Source organism: Entelurus aequoreus, linkage group LG12, assembly GCF_033978785.1.
Source record: "Entelurus aequoreus isolate RoL-2023_Sb linkage group LG12, RoL_Eaeq_v1.1, whole genome shotgun sequence".
In the NCBI taxonomy this organism is placed as follows: Eukaryota; Metazoa; Chordata; class Actinopteri; order Syngnathiformes; family Syngnathidae; genus Entelurus; species Entelurus aequoreus.
Genome location: NC_084742.1, coordinates 71,159,614 through 71,179,344, shown reverse-complemented (window position 1 = coordinate 71,179,344; position 19,731 = coordinate 71,159,614). Strand labels below are relative to the sequence as shown.

The 19,731-nt window shown below is 38.3% G+C and overlaps 1 protein-coding gene across 1 annotated transcript in view; it reads left to right on the top strand.

Moving 5' to 3' along the window:
- Positions 1-4,422: 4,422 nt before the first annotated feature.
- Positions 4,423-19,731, top strand: part of grm8a (glutamate receptor, metabotropic 8a) — a 474,494-nt gene continuing 459,185 nt past the window's right edge. The window contains 2 exon segments of the mRNA XM_062066580.1: positions 4,423-5,024; positions 15,637-16,358. Of these exon segments, the coding sequence (XP_061922564.1) occupies positions 15,825-16,358 (534 nt within the window). The 5' untranslated portion in view covers positions 4,423-5,024; positions 15,637-15,824.

Below are 19,731 nucleotides of genomic sequence, written 5' to 3'. Positions count from 1 at the left end.
TATATATATATATATATATATATATATATATATATATATATATATATATATATATATATATATATATATATATATATATATATATATATATATATATATATATATATATATATATATTTATATATATATATATATATATATATATATGTGTATATATATATATATATATATATATGTGTATATATATATATATATATATATATATATATATATATATATATATATATATATATATATATATATATATATACACATATATATATATATATATATATATACATATATATATATATATATAATTTCACGAATTTGAATTTTTTTTTTTTTATTGAACAATCTTTTATATATATATATATATATATATATATATATATATATATATATATATATATATATATATATATATATATATATATATATATATATATATATATATATATATATATATTTCAAGAATTTTAAAACTATTTGAAAACTTTTTTTTTTTTAATTCTTGAAATATTTCACTGGATGATTATAGCTAATGGCAAATGAGAAACTAAATATTTGAAGAATAAAAAAATAATTTTCAAAAAATATAGTTTAATTCTTAAAAATAACAATTTTTAAATTCTTTAAAATATTTCACTGTATGACTAAAGCTTAAGGCAAAGAGAAAAGTCAATATTTCAAGAAAAGAAAAAAAGTTTGGAAATATTTCACTGTAGGATTGATAATAGCTCACAGCAAAGAAAAAACTCAATATTTCAATAATGAAAAAAAAAAAAATCTAAATTTTTGAAAAACAAGTTTGACATTTTGAAACTCAACTTCAGTGCAGTTTAATGAAAGTAAAAATAATTTGTACATTTAGATATTTTAATTATTGAAAACTATTTTTCAATTGCCGAAATATTTCACTGCGTGTGTAGTGAAGTGAATCCATCCATCCATTTTCTACCGCTTATTCCCTTCGGGGTCGCGGGGTGAAGTTAATTATATTTACATAGCGCTTTTCTCTAGTGACTCAAAGCACTTTTTACATAGTGAAACCCAATATCTAAGTTACATTCAAAGCAGTGTGGGTGGCACTGGGAGCAGGTGGGTAAAGTGTCTTGCCCAAGGACACAACGGCAGTGACTAGGATGGCGGAAGCGGGGATCGAACCTGGAACCATCAAGTTGCTGGCACGGCCACTCTACCAACAGAGCTGTACCGCTAATTTATAGTGAATTTATAGAATATACATTTGATTGATTGATTGAAACTTTTATTAGTAGGTTGCAGAGTGAAGTACATATTCCGTACAATTGACCACTAAATGGTAACACCCCAATAAGTTTTTTAACTTGTTTAAGTCGGGGTCCACTTAAATCAATTCATGGTAATTCATGGTTTCACTTTTTGAATTGAACTACCAAAAAAGATACACTAATAACTTTTTATTTTAATAGACGCTCACTTAAAACAGTGTTTTTCAACCACTGTGCTGCGGCACACTAGTGTGCCGTGAGGCACAGTCTGGTGTGCCGTGGGAGATGATCTAATTTCACCTTTTTGGGTTAAAAATATATTTTGCAAACCAGTAATTATAGTCTGCAAATGATGTGTTGTTGTTGAGTGTCGGTGCTGTCTAGAGCTCGGCAGATTAACCGTGTAATACCCTTCCATATCAGTAGGTGGCAGCAGGTAGCTAATTGCTTTGTAGATGTCGGGAACAGCGGGAGGCAGGGTGCAGGTAAAAAGGTATCTAATGCTTAAACCAAAAATAACAAAAGGTAAGTGCCCCTAAGAAAAGGCATTGGAGCTTAGGGAAGGCTATGCAGAACGAAACTAAAACTGAACTGGCTACAAAGTAAACAAAAACAGAATGCTGGACGACAGCAAAGACTTACTGTGGAGCAAAGACGGCGTCCACAAAGTACATCCGAACATGACATGACAATCAACAATGTCCCCACAAAGAAGGATAAAAACAACTAAAATATTCTTGATTGCTAAAACAAAGTAGATGCGGGAAATATCGCTCAAAGGAAGACATGAAACTGCTACAGGAAAATACCAAAAAAAGAGAAAAAGCCACTAAAATAGGAGCACAGGAAAATACCAAAAAAGAGAGGAAAGGCCACTAAAATAGGAGCACAGGAAAATACCAAAAAAGAGAAAAAAACACTAAAATAGGAGCACAGGAAAATATCAAAAAAAGAGAAAAAGCCACTAAAATAGGAGCACAGGAAAATACCAAAAAAAGAGAAAAGGCCACTAAAATAGGAGCACAGGAAAATACCAAAAAAAATAGAAAAAGCCACTAAAATAGGAGCACAGGAAAATACAAAAAAAGAGAAAAAGCCACTAAAATAGGAGCACAGGAAAATACCAAAAAAAAGGAGAAAAAGCCACTAAAATAGGAGCACAGGAAAATACCAAACAAAAAAAGAAGAGAAAAAGCCACTAAAATAGGATCACAGGAAAATACAAAAAAAAGAGAAAAATCCACTAAAATAGGAGCACATGAAAATACCAAAAAAAGAGGGAAAAGGCCACTAAAATAGGAGCACAGGAAAATACCAAAAAAAGGAGAAAAAGCCACTAAAATAGGAGCACAGGAAAATACCAAAAAAAAGAAGAGAAAAAGCCACTAAAATAGGAGCACAGGAAAATACAAAAAAGGAGAAAAAGCCACTAAAATAGGAGCACAGGAAAATAAAAAAAAAGAAGAGAAAAAGCCACTAAAATAGGAGCACAGGAAAATACAAAAAAAGAGAAAAAGCCACTAAAATAGGAGCACAGGAAAATACAAAAAAAAGAGAGAAAAGGCCACTAAAATAGGAGCACAGGAAAATTCCAAAAAAAGGACAAAAAGCCACTAAAATAGGAGCACAGGAAAATACCAAAAAAAGAAGAGAAAAAGCCACTAAAATAGGAGCACAGGAAAATAAAATAAAAAGAGAAAAAGCCACTAAAATAGGAGCACAGGAAAATACCAAAAAAAGAAGAGAAAAAGCCACTAAAATATGAGCACAGGAAAATACAAAAAAAGAGAAAAAGCCACTAAAATAGGAGCACAGGTAAATACCAAAAAAAGAGAGAAAAGGCCACTAAAATAGGAGCACAGGAAAATACCAAAAAAGGAGAAAAAGCCACTAAAATAGGAGCACAGGAAAATACCAAAAAAAAGAAGAGAAAAAGCCACTAAAATACGAGCACAGGAAAATACCCCAAAAAAAGAAGAGAAAAAGCCACTAAAATAGGAGCACAGGAAAATACAAAAAAAAGAGAGAAAAGGCCACTAAAATAGGAGCACAGGAAAATACCAAAAAAAGGAGAAAAAGCCACTAAAATAGGAGCACAGGAAAATACAAAAAAAAAAGAAGAAGAGAAAAAGCCACAAAAATAGGAGCGCAAGACAAGAAGTAAAACACTACACACAGGAAACCAGCAAAAAAGTCCAAATAAGTCAGGGCGGGATGTGACAGGTGGTGACAGTACACCTACTTTGAGACAAGAGCTATAGTGATGCATGCTTGGTTATGCTTTAAAGTCATATCCAACAATTGCGACAACCACTTTTTACTGTCATCGGAGTTTGGTTTTGAATGATGTCTGCTGGTGGTGAGCCTCCGCATTTTTGTCAACGCAAAAAATGTGCCTTGTCTCAAAAAAGGTTGAAAATGACTTGACTTTTAAAAAAGGTTGAGATGAGCTGTAATGCTGCTCACAGCCGCTTGGGGTCATAGTTGAGTTGGCTTTACTATGCCTCTCGCTCGCAATGACAGCATTTGCCCAGAAGATGGCGCCATCGCTCCGTGTAGGCTCTCGGCGACGGTAGCCGCATGCTCGCTGCTTGGCATTCTCCGCTTGCAATGACGCCCTTTCGCCAGTAGATGTCACAGTTGCTCCGCCCACTTAGCTTAGTATTAATTGAACATGTTGCCCCCCACCTCCCCGCCCCTCCACCCTTTCCAATCAACGCCATGGTTGGGGGGGGGGGGGGGGTTCGCTCTCTTTCCATCCATCCATTTTCTACCGCTTATTCCCTTCGGGGTCGCGGGGGGCGCTGGAGCCTATCTCAGCTACAATCGGGCGGAAGGCGGGGTACACCCTGGACAAGTCGCCACCTCATCGCAGGGCCAACACAGATAGACAGACAACATTCAAACTCACATTCACACAATAGGGCCAATTTAGTGTTGCCAATCAACCTATCCCCAGGTGCATGTTTTTGGAGGTGGGAGGAAGCCGGAGTACCCGGAGGGAACCCACGCAGTCACGGGGAGAACATGCAAACTCCACACAGAAAGATCCCGAGCCCGGGATTGAACTCAGGACTACTCAGGACCTTCGTATTGTGAGGCAGACGCACTAACCCCTCTGCTCTCTTTGCTCGATCAAAATGTTATTACACCGCAGATGGGATGCGCTTCATTTATTCTAATTCCCCTCCCTGCGTGGACGCTCGCTCGCCTTGCGCACCTCCGCACACAAGGGGGGCGGGGCCTCCGACAGTCAATGGGCGTGGCCACAACTGATGGAAGTTGAGGGCAATCAAGGCGGATCCATTTTTTTCACCGCGTCTGCCTTTTTTTTTTTTTTTTTTATCGATCGGGCACAAACTCGCAATCATGCGGTGATTTGGCACAAGAAAGGATCGTGTCTTTAAAAAAAAAAGAAAAAAAAAGAAGAGGCAACCAGGTGTTTTTTTTTTTTTTTTTTTTTTTTAAACCGCTACTTTCTCAACGGCAGGCGCGTTCACGCCACCTCTCGTCCGCGCGCGTTCGGAGAAGGAGGGGGGTGGGCTTGATTTGAGGCAGCTGCTTCTCCAGGACACACTTAGGAATATTCACCTGTCAGCTTCACCGCCGGACTACTTTTACCGACCTTTTTTTACCGTCTTGAAGGTGGACTAAAACCAACAACAACAACAACAAAAAAAGGGAATATCATTTTTTCCAGGACGTGTTTTGGCGTGTGTTGAGTGGGGACCCCCACCCGCAGACTCGGGAAGCACCTCGGAGACGGTGCCCTTCTTCTTCATCTTTTCCCAGGTATTTACCTCCATTTTGCTCACATTCCAACAGTGACGTTGTCTTTTAACAATTGCATGCGTAATTATGGTCATTTTCACTAAATCACTGCTAAAACTACTTAAAAAAAAAAAACAAAAAAAAACAACAACTTTACTACACAGGCAAAAAAAAAAAAAAAAACGTGTCAGAATGATTGATTTAAAATGTCCGTCATTGTTATTTTGTCACTTGATTAATGGGAATGTGCGTGTTGCGCCTTGGCGGAGGTCCGTGTCATCCAATGCCGGGTCAGAAGTCGGAAGTGAACTGAACGCCTGACAAGATGAGCACCGGATCGGTTTGAGTGACACCTCCGTGGGGGAGAAGGGAGTGGGTGCAAGAAGAAGAGTGATGGAGGATGCGGTGTAAATAACACGAGGTGGAGGCGGTGGGGGATTTAAAAAACAACAACAATGAGACCAAGGCAAGCAGGATTGGAACCTTCTTTGGTTCTTAACGCCTTCAACAGGGGTGTCAAACTCAGGGGCCGCTTGGAGGAAAATCTATTCCCAACGTAATGTTAAAATCATGGCATGATAACTTCAAAATAAAGACAACTCCGGGTTGTTTGATTGAAACTTGTATTAGTAGATTGGCGCACAGGAAAATACCAAAAAAAGAGGAAAAAACACTAAAATAGGAGTACAGGAAAATATAAAAAAAAAGAGAAAAAGCCACTAAAATAGGAACGAAGGAAAATACCAAAAAAAAAGAGAAAAAGCCACTAAAATAGGAGCACAGCAAAATACCAAAAAAGGAGAAAAAGCCACTAAAATAGGAGCACAGGAAAATACAAAAAAAAAGAGAAAAAGCCACTAAAATAGGAGCGAAGGAAAATACCAAAAAAAAGAGAAAAAGCCACTAAAATAGGATCACAGCAAAATACCAAAAAATGAGAAAAAGCCACTAAAATAGGAGCACAGGAAAATACCAAAAAAAAGAGAAAAAGCCACTAAAATAGGAGCGCAAGACAAATAAAGACAACTCTGGGCTGTTTGATTGAAACTTGTATTAGTAGATTGGCGCACAGGAAAATACCAAAAAAAGAGAAAAAACACTAAAATAGGAGTATAGGAAAATACCAAAAAAGAGAAAAAGCCACTAAAATAGGAGCAAAGGAAATTACCAAAAAAAAGAGAAAAAGCCACTAAAATAGGAGCACAGCAAAATACCAAAAAAAAGAGAAAAAGCCACTAAAATAGGAGCACAGGAAAATACCAAAAAAAAGAGAAAAAGCCACTAAAATAGGAGCGCAAGACAAATAAAGACAACTCTGGGTTGTTTGATTGAAACTTGTATTAGTAGATTGGAGCACAGGAAAATACCAAAAAAAGAGGAAAAAACACCAAAATTGGAGTACAGGAAAATATCAAAAAAAGAGAAAAAGCCACTAAAATAGGAGTGAAGGAAAATACCAAAAAAAGGAGAAAAAGCCACTAAAATAGGAGCACAGCAAAATACCAAAAAAAGGAGAAAAATCCACTAAAATAGGAGCACAGGAAAATACCAAAAAAAAGAGAAAAAGCCACTAAAATAGGAGCGAAGGAAAATACCAAAAAAGAGAGAAAAAGCCACTAAAATAGGAGCACAGCAAAATACAAAAAAAGAGGAAAAGCCACTAAATAGGAGCGAAGGAAAATACCAAAAAAAAGAGAAAAAGCCACTAAAATAGGAGCACAGCAAAATACCAAAAAAAAGAGAAAAAGCCACTTAAATAGGAGCACAGGAAATTACCACAAAAAAAGAAGAGAAAAAGCCACTAAAATAGGAGCGCAAGACAAATAAAGACATTGATTGAAACTTGTATTAGTAGACTGCACAGTACAGTACATATTCCGTACAATTGACCACTAAATGGTAACACCCCAAATAAGTTTTTCAACTTGTTTAAGTCCACGTTCATCAATTCATGTTTTCTTAGTTTTATCCATCCATCCATTTCCTGCCGCTTGTACTTTGACCCAAAATAGAACGAGCGCATTATGAAAAAGTACAAATCACAAAACACTTCAAGTTTGTGGAAAATTAAACTCTTAAGCATACTTGCCAACCTTGAGACCTCCGAATTCGGGAGATGAGGGGATGGGGAGGGGTGTATATATTTTCAAATATTTCTTATATTTATATATATATATATATACTGTATATATACAAACCCCGTTTCCATATGAGTTGGGAAATGGTGTTAGATGTAAATATAAACGGAATACAATGATTTGCAAATCCTTTTCAAGCCATATTCAGTTGAATATGCTACAAAGACAACATATTTCATGTTCAAACTCATAATCTTTTTATTTATTTTTTGCAAATAATAATTAACTTAGAATTTCATGGCTGCAACACGTGCCAAAGTAGTTGGGAAAGGGCATGTTCACCACTGTGTTACATGGCCTTTCCTTTTAACAACACTCAGTGCAGGTTTGGGAACTGAGGAGACACATTTTTGAAGCTTCTCAGGTGGAATTCTTTCCCATTCTTGCTTGATGTACAGCTTAAGTTGTTCAACAGTCCGGGGGTCTCCCTTCTGCTATTTTAGGTGCCACACATTTTCAATGGGAGACAGGTCTGGACTACAGGCAGGCCAGTCTAGTACCCGCACTCTTTTACTATGAAGCCACGTTGATGTAACATGTGGCTTGGCATTGTTTTGCTGAAATAAGCAGGGGCGTCCATGGTAACATTGCTTGGATGGCAACATATGTTGCTCCAAAAGCTGTATGTACCTTTCAGCATTAATGGTGCCTTCACAGATGTGTAAGTTACCCATGTCTTGGGCACTAATACACCCCCATACCATCACACATGCTGCCTTTTACACTTTGCGCCTAGAACAATCCGGATGGTTCTTTTCCTCTTTGGTCCGGAGGACACGACGTCCACAGTTTCCAAAAACAATTTGAAATGTGGACTCGTCAGACCACAGAACACTTTTCCACTTTCCACACATCAACAGTGTACAAAACAGTTTATTTTCTGGCACATTTAAAAATAAATTATAACGCATCAGCAATTCAATCAATCAATGTTTACTTATATAGCCCTAAATCACGAGTGTCTCAAAGGGCTGCACAAGTCACAGCGACATCCTCGGCTCAGATCCCACATCAGGGCAAGGAAAAACTCAACCCAATGGGACAATGAGAAACCTTGGAGGGGACCGCAGATGTGGGGACCCCCCATCTGGGCGACCGGTACAATGGACGTCGAGTGGATCTAACATAATAGTGTGAGAGTCCAGTCCATAGTGGATCTAACATAATAGTGTGAGTCCAGTCCATAGTGGATCTAACATAATAGTGTGAGAGTCCAGTCCATAGTGGATCTAACATAATAGTGAGAGTCCAGTCCATAGTGGATCTAACATAATAGTGAGAGTCCAGTCCATAGTGGATCTAACATAATATTGAGAGTCCAGTCCATAGTGGATCTAACATAATATTGAGAGTCCAGTCCATAGTGGGTCTAATATAATAGTGTGAGTCCAGTCCATAGTGGATCTAACATAATAGTGAGAGTCCAGTCCATAGTGGATCTAACATAATAGTGAGAGTCCAGTACATAGTGGATCTAACATAATATTGAGAGTCCAGTCCATAGTGGATCTAACATAATATTGAGAGTCCAGTCCATAGTGGATCTAACATAATAGTGAGAGTCCAGTCCATAGTGGATCTAACATAATAGTGAGAGTCCAGTCCATAGTGGATCTAACATAATAGTGAGAGTCCAGTCCATAGTGGATCTAACATAATAGTGTGAGTCCAGTCCATAGTGGATCTAACATAATAGTGAGAGTCCAGTCCATAGTGGATCTAACATAATAGTGAGAGTCCAGTCCATAGTGGATCTAACATAATAGTGTGAGTCCAGTCCATAGTGGATCTAACATAATAGTGAGAGTCCAGTCCATAGTGGATCTAACATAATATTGAGAGTCCAGTCCATAGTGGGTCTAATATAATAGTGTGAGTCCAGTCCATAGTGGATCTAACATAATAGTGAGAGTCCAGTCCATAGTGGATCTAACATAATAGTGAGAGTCCAGTCCATAGTGGATCTAACATAATAGTGAGAGTCCAGTCCATAGTGGATCTAACATAATATTGAGAGTCCAGTCCATAGTGGATCTAACATAATATTGAGAGTCCAGTCCATAGTGGATCTAACATAATAGTGAGAGTCCAGTCCATAGTGGATCTAACATAATAGTGAGAGTCCAGTCCATAGTGGGTCTAATATAATAGTGTGAGTCCAGTCCATAGTGGATCTAACATAATATTGAGAGTCCAGTCCATAGTGGATCTAACATAATATTGAGAGTCCAGTCCATAGTGGATCTAACATAATAGTGAGAGTCCAGTCCATAGTGGATCTAACATAATAGTGAGAGTCCAGTCCATAGTGGATCTAACATAATAGTGAGAGTCCAGTCCATAGTGGATCTAACATAATAGTGTGAGTCCAGTCCATAGTGGATCTAACATAATAGTGAGAGTCCAGTCCATAGTGGATCTAACATAATAGTGAGAGTCCAGTCCATAGTGGATCTAACATAATAGTGAGAGTCAAGTCCATAGTGGATCTAACATAATAGTGAGAGAGTCCAGTCCATAGTGGATCTAACATAATAGTGAGAGAGTCCAGTCCATAGTGGATCTAACATAATAGTGTGAGAGTCCAGTCCATAATGGATCTAACATATTAGTGAGAGTCCAGTCCATAGTGGATCTAACATAATAGTGAGAGTCCAGTCCATAGTGGATCTAACATAATAGTGTGAGAGTCCAGTCCATAATGGATCTAACATAATAGTGAGAGTCCAGTCCATAGTGGATCTAACATAATAGTGAGAGTCCAGTCCATAGTGGATCTAACATAATAGTGAGAGTCCAGTCCATAGTAGATCCAACATAATAGTGTGAGAGTCTAGTCCATAGTGGGGCCAGCAGGAGACCATCCCGAGCGGAGACGGGTCAGCAGCGCAGAGATGTCCCCAACCGATGCACAGATGAGTGGTCCACCCCGGGTCCCGACTCTGGACAGCCAGCACTTTTTCCGTGGCCACCGAACCTCTGCCCCCCCTCCACAAAGGAGAGGGGGGCAGAGCAGAAAAGAAAAGAGACGGCAGATCAACTGGTCTAAAAAGGGAGTCTATTTAAAGGCTAGAGTATACAAATGAGTTTTAAGATGAGACTTAAATGCTTCTACTGAGGTAGCATCTCTAACTTTTACCGGGAGGGCATTCCAGAGTACTGGAGCCCCAATAGAAAACGCTCTATAGCCCGCAGACTATTTTTGGACTCTGGGAATCACTAATAAGCCGGAGTTCTTTGAACGCAGATTTCTTGCCGGGACATATGGTACAATACAATCAGCAAGATAGGCTGGAGCTAAACCGTGTAGTATTTTATACGTAAGTAGTAAAACCTTAAAGTCACATCTTAAGTGCTCAATTAAAATATATCTTATGTGTTACTGTCAAAATTAAAATTGCTAGAAACATATTAAACGTGAACAAACAAAGCAATAACATATTTGAACTCACAATTCGTAGCACCCATTCGGCGCCATATAAGCCAGTGGTCATAGTCGATTGATTCGGGTGGAAATGGCGAGCATTTCCGTATTTCATTGTCTCACAAGATGTAGTTTCTCTTCAAATATCCTTCTTGAAAATTGGTCTTGCAAATGTATACCTGCCACCTAATCAAGTTCAAGTTAAAGTACCAATGTTTGTTACACACACACTAGGTGTGGTGAAATGTGTCGTCTGTATTTGACCCATCACCCTTGATCACCCCCTGGGAGGTGAGGGGAGCAGTGAGCAGCAGCGGTGGCCGCGCCCGGGAATCATTTCTGGTGATTCAACCCCCAATTCCAACCCTAGTCAACGTTTTGTTCTCCTTCTTTGTGGGTCAACACTTCCCGCTTCCTGCTAAAATTGCAACTTGTGATTGGATACTCACTTTGGAATGACAGGTGAGTATCCAATCACAGTCTCGTTAACGTCAGGCTGCCTAGATAGTAAGGCCATACTTGCCAACCCTCCCGTTTTTAGCGGGAGAATCCCGGTATTCAGCGCCTCTCCCGACAAACTCCCGGTATTCAGCCAGAGCTGGAGGCCACGCCCCCTCCAGCTCAATGCGGACCTGAGTGGGGACAGCCGTTCTTACGTCCGCTTTCCCACAATATAAACAGCTTGCCTGCCCAATGACGTCATAACATCTACGGCTTTTAGAGAGTAGAGTGCACAACAAGGAGAGAGAGTTCTTGGTTTCTTATGTGGGTGTATTGTTAGGCAGTTTCATTAACGTCCTCCCAGTTTAGTCTACCGTAAAGCAGTTCATCTGCAGTAAAAGCAATGTTGTGACACTCTTAAACAGGACAATACTGCCATCTACTGGATAGCCTGCAGAACACTGAAATTCAAGTATTTTATTTATATGTATAATAAAATTTAAAAAAAAAAAAAAAAAAAAAAAAAAAAAAAATATATATATATATATATATATATATATATATATATATATATATATATATATATATATATATATATATATATATATATATATATAAATAGCTAGAATTCACTGAAAGTCAAGTATTTCATACATATTATTTATATATATGAAATACTTGATTTGGTGAATTCTAGCTGTAAATATACTCTCTTCTTAACCACGCCCTTAGCCACGCCCCAACCAAGCCCCCCGCCCGCATACTTGTTCTAGCTATTAGGCTGTTGTAGTTTATATATATGTATATTTTTTATTATCTTGTTAGAATAATCATGTATATATATTATCACACAACTGTAGTATGCTTAAAGTCCGTTGCTTTAGTTATTAGCTATTGTGCTCAAGTTAGACTTTTGTATCCGTACAAGGACGAAACTCCTTGTCCGAGGGGTGGCCTCAGCCGCAGATGTTATCTTTGTTTTAGCCCGCTAACAGCCAAGGACTTCAAGGACCTCAACGAAGATAAGATGACAACACGCAGACAAAGCGGAGACACGGCGAAATCACGAGGCCCCCCCAGCACATTCCGTCACGTATTGTGCGTACTGGACCCGCTTTGCATAATATATGTGACCACTCCTTTTTAGAGGCGGCCTTAGTGATGTTGACTGTGGAACTCCTGAATAAATAGAGGGACGCGGGAGCTGAACCTTAGAGCGTAGGGCGAGACTGTGACTAAGTGTGCAGCTCCATACGTTCTCCCCATGAGCTAAATTGAACTCTGTCGCTGCATGATTCCTTGCTTCTTGTCTGTTTAATAGATGTCATCAGTGTTTGAACCCTTTTTTTTAATACACTGTAGCACTTTGAGGTTGTTGTTTTTTTTACAAATAAAATCTATTATTATTATTATTATTATTATTTGGTACAGTATGGCAACATAAGAATGCTGAATGGATAAAAACTAGGGATGTCTGATAATGGCTTTTTGCCGATATCCGATATTCCGATATTGTCCAACTCTTTAATTACCGATGCCGATATCAACCGATACCGATATCAACCGATACCGATATCAACCGATACCGATATTTACAGTCGTGGAATTAACACATTATTATGCCTAATTTGGACAACCAGGTATGGTGAAGATAATGTCCTTTTTTTTAAAATAATAAAATAAAATAAGATAAATTAATTAAAAACATTTTCTTGAATAAAAAAGAAAGTAAAACAATATAAAAAGAGTTACATAGAAACTAGTAATGAATGAAAATGAGTAAAATTAAGTGTTAAAGGTTAGTACTATTAGTGGAGCAGCAGCACGCACAATCATGTGTGCTTACGGACTGTATCCCTTGCAGACTGTATTGATATATATTGATATATAATGTAGGAAGCAGAATATTAATAACAGAAAGAAACAACCCTTTTGTGTGAATGAGTGTAAATGGGGGAGGGAGGTTTTTTGGGTTGGTGCACTAATTGTAAGTATCTTGTGTTTTTATGTGGATTTAATAAAAAAACCCCCCAAAAAACAACACAAAACAAAAAAGAACGATACCGATAATAAAAAAAACGATACCGATAATTCCCGATATTACATTTTAACTCATTTATCGGCCGATAATATCGACGGGCAGATATTATCGGACATCTCTAGTTAGGACGCCAGGTGCCACGTTTCATCCAAATCTGTACCTCGACGGTAGCAACGACCCCTCTGGCCGCATTAGGTATTGCACTCCATGTTACCTTCAAGTGGAAGGTGCCGATGATCAAGTGGCCTTCAGGAGCAGAAAGTGCGGAGCAAACAGAACTGCAGAGCGGAGAATGTTAGCAGGAGCGGCCAACCTATATTCTGTAAAGCGCAGCTTCTTCATCATAGCCTGCCTTTGAGCCGCTTTGACCTAATTCCTTTTCAAGACGCCACAAAGTGACAAATTAATTGGGACACAATTGAATTAGAGATGGATTCACGGAGGGGAGAGCTGTTAAGCTCACATTGCAAAACTCTCCAGACCCTGAACTGCGTCCCCGGTACACTTTTTCTGCATCAGTGCCGATCAATTTAAAAAAAAAAAAAAAAAGAAAAGCATTTTTACGTGTGAATTGAACGTGCAAAAACAAGTCTATTTACTTTCCCAGCTTCCAGCGAATTAATTAGCTTAGCGTAGTTGTGCAGAGAAAAAAAAAGAAGCGTTTGAGCGGCTGAGTTAATTAGCGGGCTAATCTTCGTCACAAAAAGCAAGTGTGGGTTTTTGTTTCGCGTATCGAGGCAAACGGGACGTTCTTAATAATAACCCTGGCCTGAATATGAAGGCGTCGCCACAAAGCGTCGTGTTGAAGTCGGGATTAGCTCACGTCCCTCAACTCGGACCAAGAACGGAGGACTTTGTTTCAGCGTTCAAACACTTATTAGTAGAGATGTCCGGTAATGGCTTTTTTTGCAGATATTCCGATATTGTCCAACTCTTAATTAACGATTCCGATATCAAGTGATACCGATATATACAGTCGTGGAATTAACACATTATTATGCCTCATTTTGTTGTGATGCCCCGCTGGATGCATTAAAGGCCTACTGAAATGATTTTTTAAAATTTAAACGGGAATAGCAGATCCATTCTATGTGTCATACTTGATCATTTCGCGATATTGCCATATTTTTGCTGAAAGGATTTAGTAGAGAAAATCGACGATAAAGTTCGCAACTTTTGCTCGCTGATAAAAAAAAGCCTTGCCTGTAGCGGAAGTAGCGTGACGTCACAGGAGCTAGTATTCCTCACAATTCCCCGTTGTTTACAATGGAGCGAGAGAGATTCGGACCGAGAAAGTGACGATTACCCCATTAATTTGAGCGAGGATGAAAGATTCGTAGATGAGGAACGTTACAGTGAAGGACTTGAGAGGCAGTGCAGGACGTATCTTTTTTCGCTCTGACCGTAACTTAGGTACAAGCTGGCTCATTGGATTCCACACTCTCTCCTTTTTCTATTGTGGATCACGGATTTGTATTTTAAACCACCTGGGATACTATATCCATAAAATATTGATATATTGAAATACTGAAAGGTTCCTAATTTGGGTCTACATCAGAAAGATGTGATCTTTGGGTTATTACAAAGCTTTCATTCAAATCCGATTTTCTGCTTTTCGAGTTGTAGCAATAAGCGTACATTGTTGTCCGATTTTTTTTTTAACCCACAAAACGAGATCATAAACAAAACCAAAATGATTGACCTCCAAAAGCCACCACGACAGCCATTTCCGATGGTTGTGCGACGTTGCTAGTTGATGCTAATAATGCTAACAATGCTAATTAGAGTCAACAACAGAATTCAGTGATCCTTAGGTTATTACAATGCTTAGCACCAAATTCTATCCGAATCCGATCTGGACTTTTTGAGTTGTGACGTATCTGGGTTACTTTGATTGGCGAACAAATGGCGTATGTCGGCCATGTTTTTTGTTTTGTTTACGTTTGTCAATTGACGATATCGTCTCGTGTTTGTTTCCCCCAGCAGACTCCACGGAAGATGTGACCGGTGGGTGGACCCCCAAATGTTATTTTCGGAAAAAACTCTCCTTTAGCCCCCCCTTGTGGTACCTCATACATCGCTCTCCGAATTTTTGGTTTAACCCATAAAATATTGATATATTGAAATACTGAAAGGTTCCTAATTTGGGTCTACATCAGAAAGACGTGATATTTGGGTTATTACAAAGCTTAGCGCAAATTTTCATTCAAATCCGATTTTCTGCTTTTCGAGTTGTAGCAATAAGCGTACATTGTTGTCCGCATTTTTTTTTAACCCACAAAACGAGATCATAAACAAAACCAAAATGATCGACCTCCAAAAGCCACCACGACAGCCATTTCTGATGGTTGTGCGACGTTGCTAGTTGATGCTAATAATGCTAACAATGCTAATTAGCGTCAACAACAGAATTCAGTGATCCTTAGGTTATTACAATGCTTAGCACCAAATTCTATCCGATCTGGACTTTTTGAGTTATGACGTATCTGGGTTACTTTGATTGGCGAACAAATGGCGTATGTCGGCCATGTTTTTTGTTTTGTTTACGTTTGTCAATTGACGATATCGTCTCGCGTTTGTTTCCCCCAGCAGACTCCACGGAAGATGTGAGCGGTCGGTGGACCCCCAAACGTTATTTTCGGGAAAAAACTCTCCTTTAGCCCCCCCTTGTGGCGCCTCTTGGAATATGTCTCCGTCGTGGGGCTCGGTTTGGCTCCAGTCGCCGTCCCTCCCCCGCTAGAAAGTACTTGAGGATACTTCCCTTCTTCGCGTCCAAGATGGAGCCCCAGTGGACCCCTCACCCCGCCGTCTTCTTCCTGGTCTCCTACGCCTGCCTTCTCCCCGCCGCCGCCGCCGCCGCCGCCCCTGAGCGCGTCCCCACCGCCGAACCCCAGGCGGCGCCCGAGTATGCCCACTCCATCCGGCTGGACGGCGACATCATCCTGGGCGGCCTGTTCCCGGTGCACTCGCGGGGCGACCGCGGCACGCCGTGCGGCGAGCTGAAGAAGGAGAAGGGCATCCACCGGCTGGAGGCCATGATGTTCGCCATCGACCTGATCAACAAGGACCCCGAGCTGCTGCCCAACATCACGCTGGGGGCCCGCATCCTGGACACCTGCTCCAGGGACACCTACGCGCTGGAGCAGTCGCTGACCTTCGTGCAGGCGCTCATCGAGAGGGACGGCTCGGACGTGCGCTGCGCTAACGGGGACCCGCCCATCTTTACCAAGCCGGATAAAATCGTGGGCGTCATCGGAGCCGCGGCGAGCTCCGTGTCCATCATGGTGGCCAACATCCTGCGCCTCTTTAAGGTAGGACATTATTCCGCACTTGCTTGGCTAAGTACCTCAAACAAAAATGGCTGCCAAACAAACTGGGAGTCAATTAGCGCCTAATTGACTTTTTAACATTTGTGTCGATTATTGACATTTAAAAGTGCTTTTGTTGTTGTGCAAAGGTAAGTCAGTGTTGGCTTATACAGTGTACAAGTGTTGCATGTAGGGCTGCAACAACTAATCGATTAAAATCGATTATAAAAATAGTTGCCGATTAATTTAGTCATCGATTCGTTGGATCTATGCTATGCGCATGCGCAGAGGCTTTTTTTAATTTTATTTATTTTTTAAATATTTTTAATTTTTTAATTTTTATTTTTAATAAACTTTTATTTATAAACTGCAACATTTACAAACAGCTGAGAAACAATAATCAAAATAAGTATGGTGCCAGTATGCTGTTTTTCCCCCAATAAAATACTGGAAAGGATAGAAATGTAGTGTGTCTCTTTTATCCGATTATTAATCGATTAATCGAAGTAATAATCGACAGATTAATCGATTACCAAATTAATCGTTAGTTGCAGCCCTAGTTGCATGCGTGCTTTCCTTTCAGTAGTTTCACCCTGTTAGCATAGCCATTAGCTTTTAGCATGTAGCTTTAATGCTAGATGACCACTTCCCTGCAGGAAAACAAACTTCTCCATAAGTCTGTTACTTTATTTGTATTATTATTATTATTTTTTTTAGTTTGGTCTAAAAACTCAGGTTTTCTAGCATGTACCTCTAATAATAATAGATTTTATTTGTAAAAAGCACTTTACATTGAGTAAACAACCTCAAAGTGCTACAGTGTATTAAGAAAAAATATAAACAAAAACATAATAAAAAATAAAATAAAATAAAAACTAGAACAGCCTAATAGCTAGAACTAGTATGCATATATCTAAAAAAAAAAAGGCTTTTTTTAAAAAGAAGGGTTTTTAAGCCTTTTTTAAAAGCATCCACAGTCTGTGGTGCCCTCAGGTGGTCAGGGAGAGCGTTCCACAGACTGGGAGCGGCGGAGCAGAAAGCCCGGTCTCCCATTGTTCGTAGCTTTGTCCTCGGAGGTTGGAGGAGGTTAGCCTGTCGTGTGGAGGATTTGGGGGTGAGTAGTTCTTGAGGTAGAGGGGGGGCATTTCCATGGAGGCACTGGTGGGTTAGTAGGGAGACTTTGTATTCAATCCTGAGTGGAACAGGAAGCCAGTGAAGGGATTTGAGAATTGGTGTGATATGGCCGTATTTCCGCACTCTCATCAGGATCCTAGCAGCACTATTTTGTGTATTTCTCTAATGCTAAACGACCAGTTCTTAGCAGAAAAAAACCTATTAGGTTCCTGTTAGTATAGCCATTAGCTTTTAGCATGTAGCTTTAATGCTAAATGACCACTTCCCTGCAGGAAAACAAACTTCTCCATAAGTCTGTTACTTTATTTGCATTAATATTGTATTTTTTGTCATGTAATTTTTTTCTTTAGTTTGGTCTAAAAACTCATGTTTTCTGTTAGCTTGTAGCATGCACCGCTAATGCTAAACGACCAGTTCCTAGCAGGAAAAAAAACGATTCGGTTCCTGTTAGCATAGCCATTAGCTTTTAGCATGTAGCTTTAATACTAGATGACCACTTCCCTGCAGGAAAACAAACTTCTCCATAAGTCTGTTATTTTATTTGCATTAATATCATAATTTTTGTCATGTAATTTTTCTTTAGTTTGGTCTAAAAACTCATGTTTTCTGTTAGCTTGTAGCATGCACCGCTAATGCTAAACGACCAGTTCCTAGCAGGAAAAAAAACGATTCGGTTCCTGTTAGCATAGCCATTAGCTTTTAGCATGTAGCTTTAATGCTAAGTCACCACTTCCCTGCAGGAAAACAAACGTCTCCATAAGTCTGTTACTTTATTTGCATTAATATCGTATTTTTGTCATGTAATTTTTTTCTTTAGTTTGGTTTAAAAACTCATGTTTTCTGTTAGCGTAGCCACTCGCTTGTAGCATGAACCTCTAATGCTAAACAACCAGTTCTTATCAGAAAATTTAAACTATTAGGTTCCTGTTAGCATAGCCATTAGCTTTTAGCATGTAGCTTTAATACTAGATGACCACTTCCCTGCAGGAAAACAAACTTCTCCATAAGTCTGTTACTTTATTTGCATTAATATCATAATTTTTGTCATGTAATTTTTTTTTAGTTTGGTCTAAAAACAAATTTCACAAATGTCGTCAGACATGTTTGCGTGGACTTGTGATGCTTTTATATTGCATTTTAAAACACATTTCAAATATATAACATTTTCATGAATAAGTTGATACAAACAATATTTTAAATGTAATTGTTTTAGCATTTTTTCCATTTTAAAAAAAGGTGCTTATTTTGTATATATTAGCGTGCATCTCTAATGCTAAACAACTTTCATAAATGTCGCCAGACATGTTTGTGTGGACTTGTGATGCTTTTATATTGCATTTTAAAACACATTTTAAATATAATACATTTTCTTGAATCATTTGATACAAGCAATATTTTCAATATAATTTTTTTTGCATTTTTTCTTTTTAAAAAAAGGTGCTTATTTTATATGTTAGCGTGCATCTCTAATGCTAAACAACTTTCATAAATGTCGTCAGACATGTTTGCGTGGACTTGTGATGCTTTTATATTGCATTTTAAAACACATTTCAAATATATAACATTTTCATGAATAAGTTGATACAAGCAATATTTTCAATGTAATTGTTTTAGTATTTTTTTCTATTAAAAAAAGGTGCTTATTTTGTATATATTAGCGTGCATCTCTAATGCTAAACAACTTTAAGAAATGTCATCAGACATGTTTGCATGGACTTGTGATGCTTATATATTGCATTTAAAAACAAATTTTAAATATTATACATTTTTATGAATAAGTTGATACAAGCAATATTTTCAATATAATTTTTTTTAGCAGTTTTTCTTTAAAAATTTTTTTGCTTATTTTGTATATATTAGCGTGCATCTCTAATGCTAAACAACTTTCATAAACGTCGTCAGCCATGTTTGCGTGGACTTGTGATGCTTATATATTGCATTTTAAAACAAAATTTAAATATAATAAATTGTCATGAATAACTTGATACAAGCAATATTTTCAATATAATTTTTTTTAGCAGTTTTTCTTTTTTTAAAAAATGTGCTTATTTTGTATATATTAGCGTGCATCTCTAATGCTAAACAACTTTCATAAACGTCGTCAGCCATGTTTGCGTGGACTTGTGATGCTTTTATATTGCATTTAAAAACAAATTTCAAATATAATACATTTTCATGAATAAGTTGATATAGGCAATATTTTCAATATAATTTTTTTTAGCAGTTTTTCTTTTTAAAAAAA